Source organism: Peromyscus maniculatus, chromosome 1 (genome assembly GCF_049852395.1).
Source record: "Peromyscus maniculatus bairdii isolate BWxNUB_F1_BW_parent chromosome 1, HU_Pman_BW_mat_3.1, whole genome shotgun sequence".
Lineage (NCBI taxonomy): Eukaryota > Metazoa > Chordata > Mammalia > Rodentia > Cricetidae > Peromyscus > Peromyscus maniculatus.
The window spans coordinates 12262852-12288313 of NC_134852.1; the positions used below are offsets into that span (position 1 = coordinate 12262852).

The 25462-nt window shown below is 55.0% G+C and overlaps 1 protein-coding gene across 3 annotated transcripts; it reads right to left on the reverse strand.

Moving 5' to 3' along the window:
* Nucleotides 1-879: 879 nt before the first annotated feature.
* Ppp1r12c (protein phosphatase 1 regulatory subunit 12C) lies at nucleotides 880-23831 on the reverse strand. Of its 3 annotated transcripts, none has more exons than XM_076569501.1 (22): nucleotides 23413-23831; nucleotides 19797-19927; nucleotides 19598-19716; nucleotides 10568-10727; nucleotides 6355-6499; nucleotides 6199-6273; nucleotides 5215-5288; nucleotides 5012-5139; nucleotides 4823-4896; nucleotides 4432-4584; nucleotides 4282-4349; nucleotides 3700-3780; nucleotides 3452-3542; nucleotides 2891-2974; nucleotides 2758-2818; nucleotides 2519-2604; nucleotides 2406-2446; nucleotides 2226-2328; nucleotides 2004-2108; nucleotides 1781-1831; nucleotides 1637-1687; nucleotides 880-1513 (listed from the first exon to the last, which is right to left on the reverse strand). In XM_076569501.1, exons 1-22 carry the CDS (start codon nucleotides 23737-23739, stop codon nucleotides 1427-1429), a joined length of 2295 nt encoding a protein of 764 aa, XP_076425616.1. In that variant the 5' UTR covers nucleotides 23740-23831; the 3' UTR covers nucleotides 880-1426. The 3 variants fall into 3 exon arrangements, with proteins under 3 accessions (XP_076425616.1, XP_076425611.1, XP_076425613.1); XM_076569496.1 differs by having other exon boundaries at nucleotides 3700-3831; XM_076569498.1 differs by having other exon boundaries at nucleotides 2519-2601; nucleotides 3700-3831; nucleotides 23413-23830.
* Nucleotides 23832-25462: the final 1631 nt, after the last annotated feature.

A 25462-nucleotide genomic window follows, 5' to 3' on the forward strand; every position in this document is an offset into this window, starting at 1 on the left:
CATGATCCCGCACAAAGCCACCACCTCAGTGCTAACCCTGCTACCTCCTTTCAGCCCCGAGTTTCTTCAGACACCATAGCACGCCAGGTCTACTCTACCTTCCGTCAGATACATGGCTCACCCTGCCTGCCTCCTTCTAGGACTGTCCGTGCAGCTCGACAGGAGGCCTGCTTTTGACTATCATAAACACCACACACATATACACACCAGATACACATATACCACACATGGGCCCAACACACACACACACACACATCACATAACCCACACCCAACATCAGTCATACCATGCATGCCACACACACAGTCCACCCCAGACACCACCACCACACACGCTGCCCTCCCCTTCCTCTCTCTACGCAGCACTCCAGCTGAAATCCACACCCATCTCCCTCCAGTGCACTGGCTCCTGGACCGACCAAGCTGTCACTCCTGTGACACCAGCAGGCAGAACAGCCCCGCTGGCAGTCTGGGCACAACCCTGACTGGAAAGGATGGCGGTACCATCCATCTCAAGACTGGCTCCTGGCTGTTCCACTCACTGTGGCCACGAAGGACTGTTTACTTTTACTTATCATTTCCTCCTTTCCTAGAGAAGCTAAACCTGCGGTTTTCCATGTGGATCATTCCACATTTTCACTGCTGGCCACTGACTCATTTCTGAGGACTGAGTAAATCTGAGCACCATTATCAGAGTCGTGGGCTTCCTTTGGACCCTTCTCACCTCATCGGGGTCCTCTGCTCCAGCTGCTCACTTTAGCAGGTGCCCTCCCCACACCTGGGGGCATGTGTCTCACCACCCACTGGACTCCATCCAAGTCAGACAGCCTGAGCACACAAGCAGGAAACGGGCCACACCCGGCGGGAGACAAGTCGCTGCTGAGTGGCAATGTCACGACTTTATTTGTGGTGCCTGTGCTTTGTCTCAAAAATACCTTCTCCCCCTCCCCAGACAGTGGGTGGGAAGGAGGCAGCAAAAATAGAAGACATCCCTCCCTATTGCACATGGACCCTATATACAGGCCCACCTGGCCAGGCCAGTGGGACTTGGCACATTCCTGGATCCCTGCCGGGGAGGGGGAGGGGTGCTGGGTAGCATCACACGTGAGGTGGGACCCCGGGGCAGCCACTCTGCTCCTGAATACTGATCCTGTGTTTCTTGGTCCTTGCTTCCTTCCTGGTCCCATCTCTGGTGCCTGCCCACTCTCAGCAACATCTCCCTACCTGGCTCAGCCTCCCACCTCCATCCTGGCCTCAAAGAGCCCCGCCTTGGTTCCTGGGGACTCTGTGCTTTCCTCCGGCTGAGGTCCCGGGAGGAGGTTATGGCTTCTCAACAACTCCCCCAGAGCCTGTCACTCATGTTCACTCGGGGAAGGGTGCGTGTGTCAAAAGCAGCTGTATAATACGGTGCGGGAACTTCTCCGGAGTCACTTGGACAGTTTGCTGATGACGCGGATCAGGGCTGCGTTCTCATCCTTGAGCCGCTGGTTGTCAGCCCGGAGATCGGACAGGGCCTAGGAACAGGGTGGAGTCAGCCGGTAGCGCTGGGCAGCCTGGGCTCCTAGCCTGGGCTCCTAGCCTGGGCTCCTAGCCTGGGCTCCTAGCCTGGGCTCCGGCCACTTACAAGCCCCACTCACCTTCAGCTCCTCCTCCAGCTCGGCAGCCTTGCGCTCCAGGGCCCTCCGCTCCTGCAAGGGGTGGGGACAGTTCAGAAGCAGGGTAGGGCAGGAGGCAGGGCAAGGCCGGGACACAGTGGGACACCCCCAGCAGCCCAAACTCACAAATCTCTCCAGCTCCAGCAGGGCGGGCCTCTCAGCAAAGCGCTCCTGCCGCTGGTGAGGACAGAGAAGACGGGTGTCAGGAGCTACCTTACTCCTGGTCCAGCCAGAGCCCTGACCCCAGGGGGAGGAGCCCTCCAACCTCCCAGGGGGCCAGGCCCTTGCCACCGGAGCTCTGCCTCTCACTGTCCCCAGCACAGCTGGTTCTCAGGTCTCGGCATCTCACCTGTGTGGCCCGCTCCAGCTCCACCTTGAGCTGCGCCAGCCGCAGGGTGGTCTCTGTCAGGGCCTCCCGAAGCCGTTCATTCTCCCTTCGAAGCTCCATGTACAGCTGGGAACACAGAGGAAGCAGGCAGGCTCAGAAGGATCAGGGAAGGGGCCAGATGTGGGCCATCAGCAGGAGCCAGAACAGGGAAGGGAGGGTGGGGCATGGGATGGGGTGCTGCACCTTCCGGAAGCTTCCATCAGGCTCTTCGTGTTCCTGCTTGGATTCTGGATTGAGGTCTCTCTGCGAACGCTGCCTGCGGGCAGTGGAGCCGCCATCCACAGTGCTGGACAGAAGCTACAGGCCTTAGGGGCCGGCCCTGTGGAGAGCCGCGCCCCAAACCCCATGCATGACCCAGCCTACCTGCACTCCAGGCTCCTGTCTGCCGGCCCCGCCTCCTTCCCCTGCGGAGGAGCCCAGAGTTCAGTCTCCATTCAGTGCCGGGCCGGCGCCCTCCCTCCACACAACATCCTTACCTCTGCTGGCCCCCTCCGCTCATGGCCGACCTTTCGGTGCTCCCTGGCCGCCTGTGGTCCCTGGCCCTGCCCGTCGGGCGCCTCTGCTGGGGAATCAGCAGGAATCAGCCCAGACGCCACCACAGGGGCCCTTGCCTACTGTGCAGGGAACCTGACTTAGCCCCGTGAACAAAAAGACTTTATGGGACAGATAGGATGGCTCCCTGGGGAACAGCGACTTCCCAGAAAGCCGACCTCACCTCTCTGGGCAGGGCCCTCCGCATTCTCCACACCGGGGACCCCAGGTCTCTGAGAAGGGTCCTGACAGGGAGGAGCACAGTCAGAAACAGGGAGACAGGATCCACCCACCCCACTTCACCTGACCCGACTTACCAAGCTGGGCAGGACAGGCTGCTCTGGCTCAGGGGCCTTCCCTGCCACCTTCTCGGCTTCCTTCAAGTCTGTCAGAGTCACGCCCTGGCAGAGAGGACATGGTCAGGGAAGAGGGCCTAGCCTCTGACAGACACAAGTTCCGTCTCCAGCCTCCTCCCTCAGACCCAAGAGCACAGACCCCAGCCTCCTCCCTCAGACTCTCTCAAGAGGACTGAGCCCAGCCTCCTCCCTCAGACTCAAGAGCAAAGACCCCAGCCTCCTCCCCCAGACTCTCTCAAGAGCACAGACCCCAGCCTCCTCCCCCAGACTCTCTCAAGAGCACAGACCCCAGCCTCCTCCCCCAGACTCTCTCAAGAGCACAGACCCCAGCCTCCTCCCCCAGACTCTCTCAAGAGCACAGACCCCAGCCTCCTCCCCCAGACTCTCTCAAGAGCACAGACCCCAGCCTCCTCCCCCAGACTCTCTCAAGAGCACAGACCCCAGCCTCCTCCCCCAGACTCTCTCAAGAGCACAGACCCCAGCCTCCTCCCCCAGACTCTCTCAAGAGCACTGAGCCCACACCTGTGTGGACCTCCGAGACTGTCGCATAAGGCGGGAGCGAGCCTTCCGCTGAGACTCAGACTCCTCATCTCGAACAGGCATCTGGTAGGACCTAAGTGGAGAACCCTGAACTCAAGAGAATGTCCCTTGACACCTGCACATTCTGGCAGAGAACATTTCAACTGGACAAACAGTACCCCAGGAGCCCACCCAGAGCCCATGAGACCCCAAACACTGCGTCTCAGCACGGCCTTCCCCTACCCGTTTACCTCCGACGATCCCTGGACTCAGCCGGGGGTGCTGCAGAGGCCGAGAGGACATTTGGCTTCACTGGGGATCCCGACTCCGTCCTGGAGGGTGGAGCGGAGTGACCCAAAGAAGGAGGCGTGGCAGCCTCACACCTGCATGGATTCATTCATCAGCAAATATTCCTCAAGCCAGCATTCTGTGCCAGGCATGGGAGAGACCACAGAGAATAAACAGTCATGGCTGCTGATGAGTCATTTCTGGACAAAACACACACACAACTAAGAGCAGCCAGAAAGGCAAGTGTGGAGCATTGGAGAAAATCAAGAGACTAAGCCAGGGACAGGTACTGCGTCAACATCAGCAAGGCAGTCCTGGCGGGCCCCGAGAAGATGTGGCACACAAGAGGACACGGAGCAGTGAGGAAAAGCCGAGCCGGCCCTCTGGACTCAAGGGGAAGAGCAAAGGCCCTGAGGCCGTCAGACCACAGTGGCCTCCGAGTTTTAGAGTAAGCATTCATTTGAAGCATCCTAAGGACTTTCTCAGGATCTCAGATGCCAGGACAGCACAGGACCTGTCCCACTGCCCCAGCCCCTGGGACTCACAGGGTAGAGGGCTCTGGCACTTTCCAGGCAGGGGTAGGAGTTATTCTGGCAAGACGGGGCTCCCTGGCCTGTGGAGACAGGAGAGACACAGAGGAGGTCTTCTCTGGTCCACGGCAGGGGCCTGGACCTCACACACTTCCCGACACCTACCTGAGAGGAGGCCTTTTCAAGGAGGGAGGAGGAGGCTGAGCGCTGCAGACCGAGAACTCCTTCTGCACCCCTCCTTTCTGAGGGACCCAGGGCACCAGAGCTCCCTGTCTTCTGGAGACCAAAGCGCCTGGAGAAGGGAGCCTCTTCAGGCAGCTGGGAGAGGAAGAAGTCTTCACTGCTGAGCAGAGCAATGACCTCTCTCCTCAGAGCATAACTCCAGGAGAACCACAGTAAACCCCAGCCAGGGCGGGCACCACCAAAAAAACAGTTCATTGTCCACCAGGACCTAGGAGCCAAGGCAGAAGGCCACCTTCCTGACTGGAGGTGAAGTATTTACCGTACCCCACCCATCGCCCCAAACCTCACATCAGCTCCGGGTGCTCAGACTCACCACAGGGCTCTTGGGGCTGGAGGACACAGGGGAAGACACGCCATTGAGGGCTCTTGGTTCCACAGGTGGGTGGTCTGTGTGCAGAACAGGAATGAACATCACAGGAGATGTCAGTCGCCTCTGATATTCGGGGTCCCCAGAAGCCCAGGCCCACCCTCTTCCTCAGACTCAGGAGTCCAGAATCCCTACCAGCTGGGGCTTCTTCTCCCTCATCCTCATCCCGAAGAGGGGGACCCCCTGCCCCACCAGGCCGGCGCTCCTTCGACAGATCCTGCAGGGAGATCTTCTCCCGGCTGCTCAGACGACACACGGAGCTCCTAGGGGAAAGGCAGGGGGTCCAAGCCCAAGTCTGGGGATGAGTCCCACCCACCCCAAGCCGAGGCGCCTCTTACCTCCTGTGCTTGCTGTTTGAGGGCACCTGTGGCTCTTGGCCTCGGCTCTGAGAGGCCTCCTTTTGGTTCCGAAGCTACAAGGATGGAAGGGGACAACTGGGGAGGGGCAGAGAGCACAGTCCCTCCTGGACCTGCTGGCCGCCCCCATGCCACCTCTGCACTCTATGCAGGGTCCTGCAAACACGAGAACTCAGCATCCCAACAGCACACTGGACCTGGGGCTTGGCAAGCTCTCCTAGGCTTGGCCTCACCCACGGTCACTGGCCTCCAGTCTCATTCCCAGAGGGATTCTCCTTCTTCCCAGGAGCAAGCAACTTGCTCAGACCTCCTTCCTACCCTTCACAACATGCAGGATGCTGGTCAACTCTTGGCAGCAAAGGCCAAGGCAGGTGGCTCTTTATGGTGATCATAGGCAAGCTCTCAACTCAATGACAGTGGCCATCGTCTCAGACTAAACAGTCTGCTGTCATAACGCCTTGACCTGTCACAGCAGTATTCCACCTGGAACACCACCTGCCCATGTCCTCCTTGCATCTCAGTGTGCCACAGGGCTCACCTCTGGAGAAGGTCTGCAATGGTTCTTCCTGGCTGGCCCCCCAATGCCTAGGCCACCTCCCTAAAAAATGGAATTCTAGCCCAGGCCATCTGCTTGGGGCCCACATCCACGATCCCTTCACTCTCCATGTTCCTAGCAAAAGTGCTAACTAGAAACAGTGCCGGGGGTGAGGGGGAGATAGGTTCACCCTGTGCCACACACAGCTGTTTCCCCAACGAGCAGGCAGGAAACTCTGGGCACAGCCTCACCTCCTCCTGATACCCAGAGGTGCCCTGCTCATAGCCCTCCACCAGGGCTGGGCTACCATGTGGGAAGAGCAGGTCCCAGGACTGAGGGTGTCAAGGGACACAGGATGATGCCAGCCCTCCCAGTTACTGTTACCTCCTCAGAGCTGCCAAGTAAAGAGGCACACTAGAATCGAGACTCACGTCCTCCTGTTTCTGGGCCAGTTCCTCCAAAAGGTTCATCACCTCCTCATCAGCCAGGTCACAGGGACGCTGCCCCTGAGGAGGGGAAGGAGGTAGATGATGATGATGTGGGGGTTTCTCCCCCTACCCTGCCCCACCATCTGACATGGCCCTCACCGCATGGGTCAGCGAATCCATGCCCCCACCATGCTCAGCCAAGAGACGGCAGGCGTCCTCCACACCCCAGTGGGCTGCTGCATGCAAGGGTGTCCAGCCATCTCCATCCCGGAGCTCTGTGTCGTAGCCAGCTTGGAGTAGCAGCCTAAGGGCCAGGGAGGCTGGGGTCAAGTGTCAAGCTAGGCCAATGGCTGATTTCAAATTCTGTTGTGTGGCCACAGTACTACTGAGCAGTACCCACACGTGACTGGACTGGCTGTCAACCAGTCCTGCCCAAGCTTCTCTGCACAAGTGAGCCCTCCCTTGGACCAGCAGCTACAAATCACTCCTGCAAAAGGCCCCTCACACCACAGGGATCCCACTCTTCAAGTCCCCCACGTTAACGGACTTAGAGCAGCGGTGAGAGGTGATGAGGTGGGCCAAGACTCCCCACTAACCCCAGCTCCTGAAGAGGATATGACCCTTGAGGGGACTGTGTAATTCTGGAACCACGCTGTTTTAGAATACTGGTTCTCCACAATGTGAAGCAACACACACACACACACACACACACACACACACACACACACACACACACACACACACACCCTCTCCACAACTGGAGACATCATCACATTACAGGTAGAAGCAGGTAGCATCAGTGGGTAGGGTCTGGAGAGGCTGCTCGACCTCCTCCAACATAAGGACAGCCCTACCACAGAACGGTAAGATCCCAAACATCAGATTGCTGGAGCCGAGCCAGCCTGGCTTAGCTAACGACCTTCCAGAAAGTGACAAGCTGGCCCTCTCCAAACTCAGCACGGGCAGAGGCCTCCTGGGCCAGTGAGGAAGGCACACGCATAGGGGAGCAGAGATGCCTGACAGGTGGCAAGGCACTAGGTCCTGACTGGCCTGGAGACCCACGCTCCCTCACATTTCCCAAGATTCCCCTGCCCCCCTCCTCACCAGCCCCCACCCCCCAGCCCACTGGGCATGCTGGGCTTGTCTCTGGTGTAGGTAGGTACTGGTCAGTATCCTAGGAGCCTGAAGCATGTCACCCAGTCAGCACTTTGTCACCCAGCAGTTTCTACACCACCAACTCTGCAGAGGACCCTCCCTACTGCATGCTACTATATCCTCCCAAGGCCAAGGTTTTCTTCCTATACACTTAGTTTTATTTACTATTATTGTGTATGTGTCCATGTGTATGTGATGTGTGTAAATGTGAGCACATGTGCCACAGCGTGCATGGAGACCCGAGGACAGAGGGATTGGTTTTCTCCTTCCACCACCGGTGGCCAGACTCTTGTGTGGAGAACACTCGTCCCCCTGCGCTATCTCGCTGGTCTAGAAGCCAAAGTTTTCAGCGGGACTCGGCCACTCCCCAGAGGGCTGCCGGCAATGTCCACGTCACCACACAAGCGAGTCAGAGGTGCTTCGGTGGGCAGACAGCCTTCAGAAGAGAATGACTCAGCCCATCAGGGCCCTCTTGGTGGCTATGGTGGGCACACATCTGAAATGCCAGGACAGCTGAGAGGATGGGAAGTCTGAGACCAGCCCAGGAGACTAGCACCTAACAGACATCAAGTAAATATTTACCTCTACTTCAACGAGGAGGCTAAGAAAGACTTCTAGTACAGTCAGAAGTAATAAATAACTGTAAATTCAGTAAAAGAGGAATGTAAACACAAACCCACACAAACGGGCTATCCTAAAATTACTAAATTCGGTGTGATGGCTCACACCTGCAACCCCAGCACACAGAGGCTGAGGCAGGAGGACAGCTGTAAGTGCAAGGCCAGGCTAGGCTATATGGCAAGTGCCAGGCTAGTCAGGAGTACCCAGCAAGACCTTGTCTCAATTTAAAAAGGAAGAAGAAAAGGCAGGAGAGAAGCAAGCAAGCGCGACGGCTCTCACCTCTGACCCCAGAGGACGGTGAAGAAGGAAGACTAGGAACTCAAGACTAACCAATTAGTGGCCATCCTTGACCAACAGGAGGTACTTCACTGAAAGACCAATAAACAAACACTGAAGTTGTTTTTTGAAGTTGAATTTGTTTCCAGGCAGGGCTAGGACTGGAACCCAGGACTGTGCCAGGCAAGTGCTCTGTCCCCGAGGCACACCCAGCCCGTCACGGGCAGACTCCAGGTGAGCATCCACTGAGGACCGGCACCGATAGCCCCTGTGCCGGAACCGATAGTTCTGTGACAAGAGAAAGACGCTACCACAGCATCGACACTCTCTCTCTGACAGCCCCAGGGACCGTGGAGACGGCTCAGGGCAGAGCGTTTAAGCACACAAAGACAGGCGTTCTGATCACCAGCATCCACAGAAACTGAGTGGCTAGCTGTTTAAAAAAAAATGACATCAGGACTGGAGAGATGGCTCTGCTCTTCCAGAGGACCCGGGTTCAATTCCTAGCACCTGCATGGCAGCTCAACTGTCTAACTCCAGTTCCAAGGGTTCCAACACCCTCACACAGACATATACATGCAGGCTAACCACCAATGCACATAAAAAAAAATAATAATGATGTCATGAAATTTGCAGGTAAATGGATGAAACTAGAAAAAAAATCCTCTTGAGTGAGGTGACCCAGATCCAGAAAACCAAACACAGTATGTACTCACTCATGAGTGGATATCAGCTGTTAAGTAGAGGACAATCATGCTACAATCTACAGACCCAGAGATGCTAAGTAACAAGGAGGCGTCCGGGGGGGGGGGGGTGCATGGAATTCCCTGGGAAGGGGAAATAGAAGGGATTTTGCAGTGGAACGGGGCAGGTGGGGATGGGAACAGGAGAGATCAGGCGGGGGATAAGCGGGTGGAGGGAGAGAGGACCAAGAGAGGTGACTGCAATGGGGGGCACTTTGAGGTGATGTGGAAACCCGGTGCAGGGGAAACTCCCTGGACTCTACCAGGGTGAACCTAGCAAGGCTCTTAGTAATGGAGGACACAGAGCCTGAACCGGCTGTTTTCTATAACCAAGCAAGGCTTCTGGTAGTGGGACTGGGACATCAACCCAGCCACAAAACTTGTGACCTACGATTCGTCCTGCCTCCACCATGTGCTGGGGTGGTGGTGACACAGAACTTGTGGGAGTGGCCAACCAATGCCTGGTCCAACTCAGGCCCACGCCACAAGAGGGAGCCCATGCCTGACACTGGCTGGATGGCCAGGAACCGGGGGCTGGACAGCCCGGAGACCTAGGGTAGAAACAAATACTACCGGGGAGCAGGTAAAAAAAAGTCAATGAAATGATGCCTAATGACATTCTGCTATACTCACAGACCAGTGTCTAGCCCAACTGTCATCAGAGAGGCTTCCCCCAGCAACTGATGGGAACAGATGCAGAGACCCACAGCTCAGAGAACCCCACAGAAGAGGGGGAGGAGGGATTATAGGAGCCAGAGAGGTCTAGGACATCAGGAGAACATGGCCCACAGAACCAACTAAGCAGGGCTCATAGGAGCTCACAGAGACTGAGGCAACAACTAGGGATCCTGTATGGGTTTCCACTAGGTCCTCTGTATCCACGTTACAGTTGTGTAGCTGGGTGTTCTTGTGGGACTCCGAACAGTGGGACTGGGGGTGTTTCTGACTCCTGCGCCTGTGCTCAGGACCCCTTTCCTCCTACTGGGTTGCCTCGTCCAATCTTGACATGAGGGTGTGCAAGCCTTACTGTAACTTGTTATGCTGTGTTTGGTTGACATCTCTGAGATACCTTCTCTGTTCTGAAGGGAAATGGGGGAGTCAATCTTGGGGAGAGGAGGGATGGAGGGGAACTGGGCGGAGTGGAGGGAGGAGAAACTGCGGTCTGGATGTAATATGAGAGAAAAAACAAATAAATAGAAATAAAGACTGAGTGGACACGGCAGCCCCTCTGTTATTCCAATGGGAAGAAGGCAGAGACAGGAAAATCTTAGAGGGAGATGGCTAGCTAAACTTGCCAAAAAGGTAAGCTCAGGGTTCAGCCAGGGACCTGCCTCAACACGTAAGGTGGAGAGCAACTAGAGAAGAAACTACATGTCAACCTCGGGCCTCTACACACACACACACACACACACACACACACACACACACACACACACACACAAATGTCACTTGTTAACCTCTTGAGCACAGCTAGGGAGAGGGAAATACTTGGCTTTAGGTATGTAAACTAGAGGAAGAAAAGGACCTGAGCCCCAAGAAGCTTCAAGACATAAAACAATCACTCCGGCCTCGCTCACCTCATCACCTCGATGTAGCCCTTGGCAGCAGCCACGTGCAGAGCAGAGGCCCCAGTCCGGGGGTGCCGGGCCTCTGGCATGGCACCCCCATTCAGCCAGCACCTTGTGTCATGAAGCAGCAATTCTTCTTCAGCCCGCTTGGCTGCCTCCACATCCACACCTGGGGAACAGAGGTGACATGTGGACTCACACACGATGGTCTAGGAAACCCCAGCTACAGTCTCAACTGGTCTTTTTCATCCAGGTCCCTGCCTGGACTTGGGAGACCTGGACTAACCCAGTGATTCCCAACTATGCTCTCTGCAGACCTGGGCACCACCGAGGGGCTTTAAGACACAGGCCAGGAATGGAAACCCCAGGTCTTGATCCATGTGCATCAGTACCCCATTTATGTATTTCAATACAAACCTCAAGTACCCCAAGCAACCCTGCACCTGATTCCATCTAAGCTTCCCCATCCCTCCCACTATAATCTATAATCCAGCACCTTCACACACTGTCACTACTGCTTTCTTTTCCCTTCTAAGTGTGATAAACCAAACAAGACTTCACCATGTAGTTATATGTGGTGGCTCATGCCTCTAATTCCAGCATTCAGCCTAAGCAGGATGATCGTCATGAATCTGAGAACAGCCTGAGATCCATACTGAGTTTCAAGTCAACCCAGACTACAGAGTCAGATTCTGTCTTAGAAAACACAAAAGCTGACGGGGGAGGTAACGCACACCTCTAATCCCAGCACTCAGAGGCAGAGGCAGGCGGATCTCTGTGAGTTCGAGGCCAGCCTGGGCTACCAAGTGAGTTCCAGGAAAGGTGCCAAGCTACACAGAGAAACCCTGTCTCGAAAAAACAACAACAACAACAACAAAAGCTACTTCACAAACTATTTGTGTCATCAGGGTAAGTTCCGTTCTTGCCCAGAGGTGCAGCTGTTTGACACCTTGCCGTCCCACAGCAGAAGTGAGCCGATACCTTAGCACATTGTGCTTACACTGGCAAGCTGCGTGCCTGGGACCCCAAACTCAAGAAGCTAGGGCAGGAGGCCAGCAGGGCTACATAGAGAGACCCCAAGTCAAAAGCCAACAAAGGGGGAGGGGCTGGAGAGATGGCTCAGCAGTTGAGAGCACTTGCTGCTCTTGTAGAGGACCCGGGTTTGATTCCCAGCACCCACATGGCAGCTCACAAACAACTATAACTCCATTTCCAGGGGACCTGACACCCTCTTCTGGCCTCTGTGGGCACCCATAGACACATGATAGACACACACACACACACACACACACACACACACACACACACACACACACACAAAGAAAAAAAGAAAACAAATAGTCCCTGTCTCAAGCCCACCCCCAAATAAAATAAAATAACACAGGGCCAGTGACTTGGTTCAGAGTGTAAGGTGCCAAGCCCGATGAGCAGATTTCAATCCCGGGGACACACAAGGTAAAAGAGGAGAGTAAATTCCCACAAGTTGTCCTCTCTCTGACTTCTGCATGTGTGCACACACACATAAATAAATGAAATCAACAAAAAGAAAACATCACTATCCTGCACTTGGCTTCTGACCTGAAACTAAATTCTAAGTTGGTTTTTGTTTCCTTTCATGAGCTAGGGTTTCACTTTGTGAGCTCACCTTGGCCCCAAACTCAGTGATCCTCCTATCTCAGCCTCTTGAAAGCTGAGATTAGGAGTTACACCCCACACCTGTATTCTCAGCACTCCAGAGGCTGAGGCAGGAGGATTGCTCCAAGTTCAAAGTCAGCCAGGACTACGGCATGAGGGCCTGCCTCAAACAGGCCAAGAGGGCAACATAAAGCCAGGCAGCCGAGCTGCAGCTGCAGGCCTACCCTACAACTCCAACCGTCGCTGGGATCCTCATTTCTTCCAGTGCTATGAACTCACCGAGATCACAGCAAAATGGTCTCTGTTAAAGAATGTTCTGTGTTCTCCTGGGAAGGTCACTACTGCCTGCCTTTACAGTTGTGAAACTTTTCACCTACCAAAGTTCCACAGCGCTAAACTGCTGTGTACAATAGCTGGCAGCTACGGGGAACTGCCGAGCACTCGAAACTGAGATGTGTTGCGAATGTAAAGTGTACTTGGGATTTCAAAACACAGGAAAATGGTAAGGGCGCTCGTGAACAATTGTTTGTAAACTTTATTCTGAGCGCACATGCCATGGTGGTTGGTCAGAGGGCACTTCTCAGGAGTCAAGTCTTGTCCCCCACCTTGCTGAGGCAGGGTCTCTCAGTTCTGCTGCTGTGCTGTGTACTCTAGGCCATCTGACGATTCTCCCACCTCACTTTAGGGACTGGGAGTTCAGAAGTGCACCAGTGCCGCCACTTTTACAAAGGCTCTAGAGATGGAAACTTGGGTGCATCCAACATCTTTACTGGCTGAGCCATCCCCCCAGTTCCCCTTACTGGTTTGACTGCACTTGATTTGAATATTGGGTCTGTTTTTGTTTGGGGCGTGTGTGTGCATGTGTGCGCGGGTGCGTCTTACAGAGCCCACATGGCCTCACACTCACTAGAAGCGGAGGATGCCCTCTGGTCTTCCTGCCCCACCTCCCAGTGCGGGACTGCAGTCCTGCACGGCCACACCTAGCTCCCGCGGTGCCGGTGCCGAGGCCCATGCTTAATGGATGCGCACTCTGCCGACTAGGCCACATCCCCAGCCTGTGACTTGGAATTTCAAACTACATTTGTGGGTCACCCAGGATTTCCACTGGGCGTCACTGGCCAAGGCCTCCGGGTACCACCTGGCTTTAAATACCAACACAACCCGGCTGGAGAGCTGGTTCAGCCATTAAAGGCTAGGCTCCCAGTGTACACGAGACAAAGCCAACACAAGGGGGGAGAATGCAGAGACTCACCAGTTCAAGGCCAGCTGCACTAACAAAGCAAGATCCTGTCTCAAAAATCAGACAGCAGGATTTAGTCCAATGCCTGCCTAGAAACGTAAGCCCCAAGTTCAACCCTCCACACACACTGGGCTCCTCTCTAGCCTCACTACACTCCCTCATAACCACGGTGACCAACTGCTCCCCTCAACACGTATACTGTACACTTCCACCATGAAGCTTTGAATGAGATCCAAGATGTTCCTTCTCATCCCAAGCCAAGGCCAACTCCATCTAGACACCAGCTGCGGCTTGGTGCTACCTGGTGGCAGCCGGGTCCTAGTGCCTTGCGTCTGCTGGCCAACTAGGGCTTCCCTTGCGATGGCGGCAGAGTTCAAGAATGTGTGGCTAGAGTCCATCTGCAGCACAGTCAGTCCTAGAGAACAGGGTAAGGGAGGCCAGGACCGCCCTCTTCCCCAGACTCCTGCTTCCTTAAAGGGAGTCACCCACAGTTCCATCCTCCTGTGGCAGGGAAGGGGAAGGGTGGAGTTCCTTTGCTTTTCTTCAACCACCAGCCAGTATTCTGTGCATGCTCAAGGGTACCCTGTGCTTTCCACGCAGCCTAGACCTGCTTGTGTTTGAATATCCAGTTTTTCTTATATAGGCTGTTTTGCGCTGGCTGGTTAATTTGGGTTTTTATTTTATGTGTATGGGTGTGTTGCCTGTGTGTATGTCTGTATACATGGGTGCTGGTGCCTGAAAAGGCCAGAAGTGGGTGTCAGACTCCTCTGGAACTGGAGTTCCAGGTGTCATGTGGGTGCTAGGAGTTGAACCACTGAGCCATACCTCTGGCCCCTCCATCTTATGTCTTGAGAGTGGGCCGCCCGCTGATTCAGCTAGACCTACCGCCTGCAAACCCCAGGGATCCTCTATATATGCCTTCTCCCACACCTGCTAGGATTACAGGTGCTGGTGGGCTTGGCTATGTGGTTGCTGGGGAACCGAACTCAGGACCTCATATGTGCAGCAAGCCCCTCGACTGATTTAGCTACATTCCCAGTCCTGAAAATGGAGCGCGCGCGCGTGCATGCGTGCGTGCGTGTGTCTGTGTAATACTGAATTTGCTGTAAGAAAACTTTTTATTACATTTATTTGATCGTGCGAATGTGTATGTCACTCACACAAACACATGGAGGTCAGGGAACAGCCTGCAGAAGTCGGTTCTCTCCTCCTACCGAGTGGGTCCCAGGGACTGATCTGGGGGTCAGGCCTGGTGGTGAGTCCCTCACCCGCTGAGCCATCTCACCAGCCTGAAAATAAAGCTTGAATGGCATCCAGCCACGTCTGTTTTTTCTCATCCTGTCCCTGGCTCGTTTCCCTCTACAGCAGCTGGTAAAGCCATTATAACAGAGACCGTACACCCTGTAAGGCCTGAAATATGTACTGTCCAGCCCTTTGCAGGAAAGGTCAGCTGACCCCTGCTGGGACCACTTGATATAAACCAGGGTGTCCTCCACCGTCCAGTCTCCCCGACAGGCAACACTGAGCTGCATTCCTGTGCACTCAGCACCTCCGAGTCCAAGTGCCAGCAGACAGGCGCTCAGGTCCGCAGCAGCATCCGCCGTGCAGCACCCGCCGTGCTCGACTCCTGCCCGAGCACTCCCTCCAGGCACAGCCGTCCTGCTCCGCTAGCTTGTGCTTCTACCTACCACAGTCCACTGCGCCTGGCTCTGCGTGCTGCAGTCCTCATCTGCCCTACCCTGTCCCCCAGGGGGCTCCTCCTCCACGGAGACTGTGCTTTACAGTCTTTGCAGGGCCCTGATCCTACAGCCTGGGCCACGACAGCACCACTAGGACCTGGCAGCACCCACTCTTCCTCCTTGGGTAACCACATCCTGACTCTCCTCGCCCACATGGCTTCAGTGTGACTCTGCTCAAAGCCCAGTCACAGGGCCACAAGTCCTCCTGCACAGTGATGGGCTCTAGGACTGACGTGAGGTCATGTGCCAGTGCCACACAGAAAACGTGGCTCAGCCACTGAGGAGGATGGCTACTGTGCTCCAGCCAGGCGTCAGCCGGCAATGCTCGGAGCCTTGCTAAGCACCACAGTGAGAGAGCGGATCCGACAGTGAGGCCAAAACAGCTGGTGGCACTAGGGATCCATCCCCACAGACTGGAACTCTAGGGCTTGGACAGACAGATGGCTCAGTGAGTACATGGTTCACCACACAAGCATGAGAACCTGAGTTCAACCCAGCACCCTGTAAATGCCGGGCACGACGGTGCACCTGACATCCCAGCACTGCGGAGGTGGAGACAGGAGGATCCCTGGGTTCACTGGCCAGCCAAACTAGCCCAATCATGGAAGCTAGGCAGAGACCCTGTCTCAAAAACAAGGTGTACGGCTCCCGAAGAACATTCCAGATTGACCTACGGGCTCCAAACACACGTGGACATGCATACATGCACATACAAGCATACAAAGAACTGAAATTCTGCACACATTAAACAACAACTCTGTCCTCCCCCATCTTTATTACACTCATTTACTTGTATGTGGGTGAGAACCACAGAGCACTTTGGAGGGTCAGTTCTCTGGTCCACCACATGGGTCCAAGGGATCACTCAGTTGTCAGGCTTGGCAGCAAGCATCTTTACCCACTGAGCCAGCCAGCCAGCTCCCCCTCCCCCCTTTTGTTTGTTTAGTTTGTAGTCAGAATCTCTGTGTAGCCCTGGCTGTCCTGGATCTCACTCTGTAGCCCAAGCTGGCCTCGAACTCAGAGATCTGCCTGGGTCTGCCTCCCGAGCCAGGATTACAGGATGTGGTAGGATTAAAGCCACCACACCCAGCTCTACTCCCAGGGCTGTCAGCACCTGGAAACCACAGTTGATGGTCACTCTCTATGAATGATTTTGATTACTCTTGGTATCCACGCAAATGGAAACCATGCCCTTGTCTTTGAGTGCCTGGCTTACTTCATACAGGTCCATAAGTCTCATCCACACCACTGGAGGTGTCAAGTTTCCTTCCTTCTTAAGGATGAACAGCATCCTTTTATCTGAATAGACCACACTTTGCTTCTCTAGCCATTGATGGACTTCGTACCCTCCCTGGTACTGAGGATGGAATTCACAGACTACACCAAGTACCACAGGCTGGACTACTAAGCCATGCCCAAGCCCTAGGCTACTGTAAATATGCCATAGGGAGTTTTCTCACTGCCCAACTCCACAAAACATAAATAAGAGAACCAGACATGGAGACACACTACTACAATCCCAGCACACAAGAGGCTGAGTCAGGAAGATCTCAAACTCAAGACCACACCGTACTACACAGTACGTTTCACAGCAGCCTAGGCCAACTAACTAAATTAATTAATAAAATGATTGTATTGTGGGTCTGCATCTCCAGTGTTGTTGTGTTGTGGTACCTGGGATTGAACCTGGGCCCTTGCCCAAGATCAGAAAGTGCTCTACCACTGAGTAGCATCCAGTCCCCTCCTTTATTTATTTATTTATTTATTTATTTATTTATTTATTTATACTGTTTTTAATTATGTGTGCCTGTGTATCTGTTCAGGGACATGCACGTATGTGTTCCGGTACTGGAAGAGGTGTGGGATCCCCCAGGAGCTAGAGCTGGTGCTCTGAACTGAACCTCGTCAATTCAGAAAGCACTCTCAGGGGCTAAGCCATCTCTCCAGCTCCTGCTTTTTTGTTGTGTTTTTTTGTTTGTTTGTTTGTTTGTTTTTAATTTTTGAACAGTCTCACTAAATTGCCCAAGCTGGCTTGGAACTCCCTCTGTAGTTCAGGGAGGCCTTGAACTCACAATTCATCAGGCAAGAAAACACCCCATTTGAAAACTGAGAAATGCTGTATCAGCACAGGAAAGGGGAAGGGAAGCGCCTGAGTGGGAGAAGCTCAGGCCACAGCAACAAGCGACCTTGGGGCATGGAGGTCAGAGCCCCAGGCTGCCCACCTCGTTGCTGGAGGGGGTAACGCAGCAAGGCCTGCTGAGGGAGGTGCTTCCCCATTATCGGGGCAGAATTTACAACATCAGCAACATAGTCTCCAAGTGGCAGAGTAATGGAAGGGAGGCGGGCAGGCTAGAAAGGGAAGAACAAGGAAGGTACTGATGCCTGTGTGTAGGGAGAGGAGGAGAGCGGGACAAACAGTAAAGGACATCTGTTTAAACTGCACGATTCCATCTTAGGAACTGTCCCTAACAGACAGGTCCCTGAAGACGGCAGGCCTTAGAGGCTGCCGAGGGATGAGGAAAGGAGCTAAAAACTATAGGATTTCTTCTGAGGGTGACTTTTAAAATGCTTTGAAATCAATGTGGTGTGGACTCTACAACTCTGGACCACTGCACAACCACGAACTGCACTTGGAATGGGTAAACTGCTGGGCGTGTTAATTACAGCCCCAAAAGCTGCTTTATTATAAAAAAAAAAAAAAAAAAAACCACTGGTGGGCCAGAGGGCTGGCGGGCTAGCTCAGCAGGTAAAGGTGCTTGCCACCAAGCCTGACAACCTGAGTTCCATCCCTAGGACCCGCATGGTGGAAGGAGAAGCCTTCCATAAGTTGTCCTCTGACCACCATCATCACCACCACCCCCACCCCCGCCACAGTGCATGAGCACTCACACTCATGATAAACTAAATAAATGTAAAAATGAAAGATTTACAAAGCAGCAGATGGAGTGCTGACACACACACGATCTAAGTACTCAGGAGGCTCAGGCAGGATTGCTCCAATTCAAAACCAGCCTGATCTCCGTAGTGAGTGCCAAAGCAGCCAGGACTGCATGGCAAGACCTTGTCTCTAAGATATAACAGGGCTGAAGAGCTGCCCCAGTGGTTAACAGCACTGGATGCTCTTCTAGAAGACCCAGGTTCAAGTCCCAGCACCCAGGGCAGCTCACAACCATCTGTAACTACAATTCCAGGGACCCAGTGCCATCTTCCGGCCTCCACAGACACCAGACATGCACATGGAACACAGACACCCACGGAACGCAGACAAACACACATACATAATTTAACAAATTCTGTGATGGAGCCCGGGAAAGGATCTACGGTGGCTGTCATAGTACTGAGGCAGCTTTTCTGAGTCTGAAGTTTTACCAAAATAAAATCAGGGAAAGGGACGGGAAGGAAGCTCAGCTCGACCACTGTTACTCCCGCTCTACCATCACCCAGGGAGGCTCCTGACTTCTGACCTTCATCTTTCGGTGCCCACTAGCTACCAAGCATCCCCAAGTGACTCGCAGCCACCTGAAATTCAATACACCAACATGGTGAGCCCATGCCCTTCCATCCTGGGTGGTAACATGTAAGGACAGGGGAGCCAAGACTATGGCTCCCGTGATCTGTTTGCCCTCTGTCCCCTCCTATCTTCTAAGTGGACGGACGCTCCTCAGTCTGGAACTGAATCTAGGGTACACCGGCGGCGTCTTATGTCCCCGGAAAGACTGCTAAGCTGCATGGCATCCCCAGCCCAGCCTGCTTCCTGGTCCCCTTCACTCCAGGCCCTGCACTAGAGAGCTGACAGCACCCAGCTGCACCCCCGCTGGCTCTGGATACGGTTTGGTTTGTGTGCTGACAGGGTCTCATGCAGCCCAGGCTGGTCTTGAACTTACCATGTTGGGGAGCAGGACCCTCCCGCCCCCATCTCCCAAGGCTGGGATTACAGGCATGTGCCACCACACCTGGCCTGGACACTAACTTTTCAGGCAAGCGGAGAGGGATCACAAGCCCTGTTAAGAACTTGCTATTAGCAACAGACACACCCCACCCAGGAAAATGAATAGGGCCAGACATGGAGATTCAAGGGGCTCCTAGTTCCCATCAAAAGAAACCAGAGCATGATGGGAGCTCAGGAGAGAAGCCACTGCATGCTCCAGTCCCTCCTAACACATGGTGGAGTCGAGCCATCGTGCTCCTTACTCCTGGACAGGCCCTTGCTCACAGTACCTCCATCCCTCAGTTCCTCGGAGCTGAAGTGACAGACCCACTCTTAGCAGTTAGGGCTCTTATTCTGTCTGACAGTGTCTAGCTAGACCCTTGGCAAGCCTGGGGACAGGTACCACTCTCACTCCACAGGGGACAGAGTCCAAGGAAATGGGCTGGGCCTTTGAGCCCAGACTCCCAGGTTCCAAAGCTCTCAATCCATAGGCCCACCTCGGCGGGCGATCTCTGCCTTCAGCAGCCCCTCCATGGCATCCGACTCAGCCAGGTCCAAAGGCAGGTCTCCATCACTGTTGACAGCGGCAATGTTGGCTCCATGGCTCAGGAGGTACCTGGGGGCCGGAGAAGGTCAGAGCTGCCAGGCCTGGACCTTACACCCAGCCCAAGCCCTGCCCATCAACCCCCACCTCACCTGGCAATGTCCAAGTAGCCACAGGAGGCAGCCACATGCAGAGGCGTCCAGCCCTCGTTGTCCGCTTGGTTCACGGTAGCACCCTGCTCCACCAGGAACCGCACCACCTCCAGGTTCTCATCTATGCAGGCCTGAGGGCGGGCACAGGCTCATCAGCTCCCATCTCACCAGAGGCCCAACAAGGACATGTCTACAAAGGCAGGCCCGGGAACCCAGGGCCAGTGAGGGTACGGAGGGCAGCGTCGATGGCCTTGGCACAGCTCTCAGGGCTCCTCCAGCCACCCGCTGCCTGAGACACCCTGACCACCCCATGCTCCCGTCCCTCCACATGGAGAGCTCACCGAGACTAGGAGCAGGCTCCAGAAGGCAGACTGAACATGGAACAAGCAGGGCTGCCATCCCTGCATGTGACTGCTAAATACATTCTGTGAGACGGAGGAGCCCCAGAGCCCAGCCATGTTCTTCCAAAGGGCAGGGCACCTTGGGCAGACACACCCCAGGACTCATCTCCTGGGGAACCCAGGACCACAGACGCTCAATAAAGTCCATATCCAAGCTAGGTAGTGGCAAAATGCTCACCGAGCCCTGAGTTCCATCCACAGCACAGGAAAAAAAGATGTCACCCCAAAGAGACACACATGCAGCACATCCCAGAGACAGAGTCAGGGGTCTGGGGCACATTTCCCAAAAGGGATGAATAGGCTATGTTCCCTGTGCCCAGGAATCCAAGCAGACAAAGCTCTGGGTCACTGAGGGCCTACTGTGAACAGGTTTCCTCAGAACATCTTTTCCACACTACATCCCCGCCTCCTCAGCCTCAAAACTGAAAGCTCGGGGAGAGGAAGGCCTCACCCTAGCCAGCACAGCACCCAGGGCCACAGGAGAGCTGGTCTCAATCCCTGATGACACTGGCTGGACTCTGGCACCACTGAGTCTAGGGAAGGGCTAGGTCCGGACCTGGGGTCCTCGTGAAAATTAACCCCTTCTTCAAGCTCAACCGTCTAGAGAAAAGGGAAGGAAGCCACAAGGGCCAAGAGCATGAAGTCATGGAAATTTAGGCTGCAGGGGGGGGCACACGTGCCCTGGGAACGGGATGAACTCTGGGCTTCACTCTGGGCTCAGTTTATTTCCACCCTGTAGTCATGGTGATGGGAGGGGGGGCAAGGAGGCAGATGGGCCTTTCCCTTTCAAGGACCTGGCTGGGTACGGGCATCCATGTGAAAGATGCCTGAGGCTGGGCACTGGGGACCCAAGAATCCAGACCCACCTCCTCCTCCCTCAGATGCAGAACTCTAGCCAATCCTCCTTCCTTAGACCTAGGGATCCGGACCTGGTCCTCCTCCCTCAGACCCAGGTGTTTGGGCTCCCAATCGCTCCCCTGTTCAAACCTAGAATTCTTAACTCCCAGCCCTACCTACTCCAGACCCAACTCACAGGCATTATGGGACAAGGCAATTATTGGATAAGGGAGGAGAAAGGAATGTCCCTGCCTTGCTAAGGTAGAGGCTGGGGCTTAGGAAACACCACAGCAGAGGCTGATGCCCCCAGGAGGGTTTAGAATCAAAACCACTAAAAAGCCCGAGGTGGAGAAATCAGGAGAAATCAGCAGACAGGGTGGCCAAAGGTCCCCGTTTAGCTCCAGGGACTCTCACTGCAGCCAGGGCAGTACCAGGCGGTGACACCACACTCACCACTCCAACCCCAGCTCCCTCTGTGGACAGGCCCTGGACGCCCACTGCTCTCGCTGAACCCGATTTCCCAGTCTCCCAAGGCCCCTGCAAAGCCCCAGAGAGTCAGTTAACCGAGGTCTCTCCATGGTGGGAGGAGAGGCCTACCTGGAAGGCTGCCTGACAGGCCAGGCCTGAGGTTACAGGTTCCTGTCAGAGAGGGTGCTCCAGGGGCCTCCAGCAGAGCCAGGGAAAGGGATGGAGTCAGAGGGAAAGCTCAGGAGGGCCAGGGGCTTTGGTGATCAGATGATCAGCCTGAGCTGATCTCCTGGACTGGTCAAAGTCACAGACACCCTGAAGGTCCTCAGGGAAAAAGTACCTGCGCTGTATGTAGAGGAAAATGCCCCAGACAGTCCTGGGGGCAAATTCCCAGGGCACACTGAAGCTCAGGCAGGCCCCCCAAAAGGAAGTTTTCAACATGACCCCTCTGACCATAGAGTCCTTCTGGGGACGGGGTGACCAAGTCCCACAGCTAAGAGAACTAAGGAGCACAGAGAAAAGACACTCAAGACACAAGAGACGAGAAGTGGACACCCAAACTGACATTAGGTCAGTACTGACTCTGTTTGTTTTTGTGACTGGCCTCAAACTCAATGTGCAGCTGAAGCTGACACTGTATTTCCAACCCTCCTGCCTCCACTTTCCAAGCACCTGATTTCTGTGGTACCGGGGATGGAGCCTGAGGCTTCCTGCTTTCTAGGCAAGCACTCTACCACCTAAGCGACATCCCAGCCCAGGACAGACAGGATTCTGACTGCTGTTCCTCTACCTCCCTTAGGTCCCCACCCCCACAAGCAGCCGGGCTTTCCTCCCAGAACCCTATTTCCACCAGTAACTGAACTATAAGGATCCTAGCAAGATGAGAACAACCCAGGAGATGGAGGTTGCCATGAAAGAAGACTGACATTGAACCAACACTTTGACTGGGAGGAAGAGCTGTGATGTGTGACTAATCTTGTCCCTGGTGATCCCAACTGTGGATGATGGAGAGATAAAAGCATCCCAAATACAGAAAAATCCAGGCACCGATCACTGGAAAAAAAACAATCCCAGTGTCTGAGATGCCCAGGGTTTTGGTGAGTAGGTTCTAAAAGGTGACAGAGGGCATAGTTTTTTAAAGAAGATGCTGCTGCCCAAATAAAGTCCAAGAGATGATAGGTGGAGTGGCCATGCCTGTGATCCCACAAACGAGGGGGCAGAGACACAAGGACCTGTGTTTGAAGCTGGCCTGGTCTACACAGCAGAGTGTTCTCGGGAAGAGCAACAACAAACCAAAACAAGAGGAGACAGAAGTAGCTCAGAGCTTGGACGATTAAATGCTTAGAAGTTTCCAGAGAGGCAAATAATGCGGACAGAGAAAGGGAGCGTCCAAGAGAAACCTCTCTAAGAGGTGACAAGATCCCCCAAAGGGGATGAATCAAGAACGGGTAGGAGATGAGATAAAGACAGCACGGGACGACCCAACAGAGAGAGCGCCTCTTCCAGGGACAAAGGGGTACACCGCCTACAAGGGAAAGGACCATCCTGAGGCCGCAACGGACAGCGCGGGTCACAGGAAGAAGAGCAAGGCACAAGGTGGACCCTCAAAGGAGTGACCCTGGAGGACCTGGGCCTAGCCTAAGAGGAGGGTCAAGTCGGACTGCGGGAGGCTGAAACCTCAGGCCTGGAAGACCGCAGCAAGCACCGGCCTGGAAAGGAAGCAAGCAACCTGCAGAAGATGCACAGGAGCGAGGTGACAGCGCGGATGACAGAGAAGAGGCGGCCACGGAGCAGGCGGGGCCCTCAGGAGACGGCAGAGTCGGGGGAGGGGAGGTGGCTGGGGGGTGGGGGTGCCGGGAACGGAGGATGCCGGGGTGGCGCAGACACGGGGCGGGGTGGGGGGCGCTGACCTGGTGCAGGGCGCTGATGCCGTCGGCGTTGGTGGAGTCCAGCACCGCGCGGGCGGGCGGCGGGGCGGCGGGGTCGGACGCCGCACCGGGGCCGGGGTCGGCCGCGCGCAGCATCAGGCGAGCCTCGTCCAGATCGCCGCCCGCACAGGCCGCCAGGAACTCGGCGGCCCGCTCGAAGCGGACGGTGCGGGCGCGACGCTCCGCGGGGCCCGGCTCAGCCCCCGCCCGCGCCCCCCACTGCCTCAGCTGCTCCTGCCGCCGCTCGCGGGCCGCCGCCGCCGCCGCCGTCGCCCCCGGGCCCGCTGCCGGGCCGTCCTCGCCCGACATCGCGCCGGCCGCCCGCCCGCCCACCGAGCCAGCGAGCAGGCAGCGAGCGAGCGCCGGGCGACGAACAGCCGCCACCCGCCCGCCCCGGGGGCCGCCGGGAACCGCCGGGAACCGCCGCGCCACAAGCCCCGCCCAGAGGCTCGACCGGCCCCCGGGGCGGAACGCTGACGTCACGGCGCGGGCCCATAGCCCTCTGGGAAATGGAGTCCTAATTGGCGCAGATGGGTTAGAGAAGTAGGTGGCGGGCGGGGAACGCTGGGAAATGGGTTCTATAAACGGAGTTTTCACTAGACTCGCTAGGAACATTTGGAAATCTGGAGCTGGACGGGGTCGGAGGAAAGCCGCCTTTAATCGCAGCACTTGAGAGGCAGAGGCTGACGCATCTCTGAGTCCGAGGCCAGTCCCGCGACAGCCAGGACTACAGAGAGAAGCCCCGTCTGGAAACGCCAAGGCACAAAAACTGCCTAAAGCAGGGCATGCCCCCAGGGGATGCTGGGAATCTGCCCAGGGGGGTGCTGGGAAATGTAGTCTGTAAAGGGGGGGTAAACGATGGCGCCCGGGAAATGATGGCGCATAGCGGGACCTGAAAGATACAGGAATAAAAGTTCCGTACTTTTTGTGTTTTGTTGTGAGATAGGTTGGCCCCTCGAACTCACTGTGTAACTCAGGATGGCCTTAAACTCCCGATCTTCCTGCCTCCATCTCCTAATTGCTGAGATTACAGAGTTTGTTGGGGAGTTTTCTTTTTGTTTTTGAGACAAGGTCGCGCTATGTAGCCCTGCCTGGCCTGAAACTCGCTATGTAGACCAGGTTGGCCTCGAACTCGCAGAAATTTGCCTCTTCTGCCTCTCGAGGGCTGATGTTCAAAGGGGTGCCACCACGTCCGGTTCGTTCTGGTTTTGAATCTGCCCCCCGCCCTCCCCCCATCAGCCCGATGAGGACGAGGTTTTGTCTTCTTGGAGCACGCTTTAGTCTTGACGACTAGAACTGAGCCGGAGAGTAGGCAATGAAAAATGCTTTCGAATGAATGAATGGGCTCCCTAAGGCATGGGAAATACCACAAGGGCCCACGGGAAATTGAGTCCTCAAACCAGATTAAAGACAGTCGCCGCCAAACTCATCTGAGTAACCACCCTTAACACTCTGGAATAAGGTTCCCGTGCGAAGTTCAAGGGAATCAGATAACATGGGGCAAGCTGGGAAATGTAGTCTCAGGGTCACGCCTCCTAAAGGGTTCAGCCCCGGGCTTCCAAATGTGCCTCAGAACCCAAGGTACCTCAGGACCCAAGGTGCACAGGAAAGTCAGTATCCAGATCAAAAGAAAAGTTTCTAAATGGTAATCGCTTGAGCACACCAGGAAGAAGGCTCCCAAAGAGCGGAATCCAAAATGACCACACATGTTTCCTTAGCCCACCTGGAACTGCACAGGACACGAGGAGATGGTATTCAAAATGTATCATGCTCTCCTGGTATGCTAGGATTTGTAGTACAAAATTTGATGCTCCACTAGGTTAGGAAGTTTTATAATAAACCCAGCAGATAAGAACATCTTGATCTTTCAAGTATTTTCCTCCAAAATCCAGTCTGAGAAGGATAGAAACACTTTGAGACAGGAACGCAGACCTACCAAAGTTGAACAGACTGCTGTCAAATTTGTATAGAGAAAACAAACGTTTTCCTAAGGGGCATTAGAGCAGCCCCATCCTCTCTGAAACCCTTGGAT

Excerpts from the sequence above, each read along its gene's own strand:
- Ppp1r12c (XM_076569496.1), bottom strand. The coding sequence starts at position 23,739 with ATGTCGGGCGAGGACGGCCCGGCAGCGGGCCCGGGGGCGACGGCGGCG. Across the intron at positions 6,274-6,354 it reads TGGATTCGCTGACCCATGCG|GGGCAGCGTCCCTGTGACCT; the intron begins GTGAGGGCCATG and ends TCCCCTCCTCAG. Across the intron at positions 2,975-3,451 it reads AGTCTCGGAGGTCCACACAG|GGCGTGACTCTGACAGACTT; the intron begins GTGTGGGCTCAG and ends CCTCTCTGCCAG.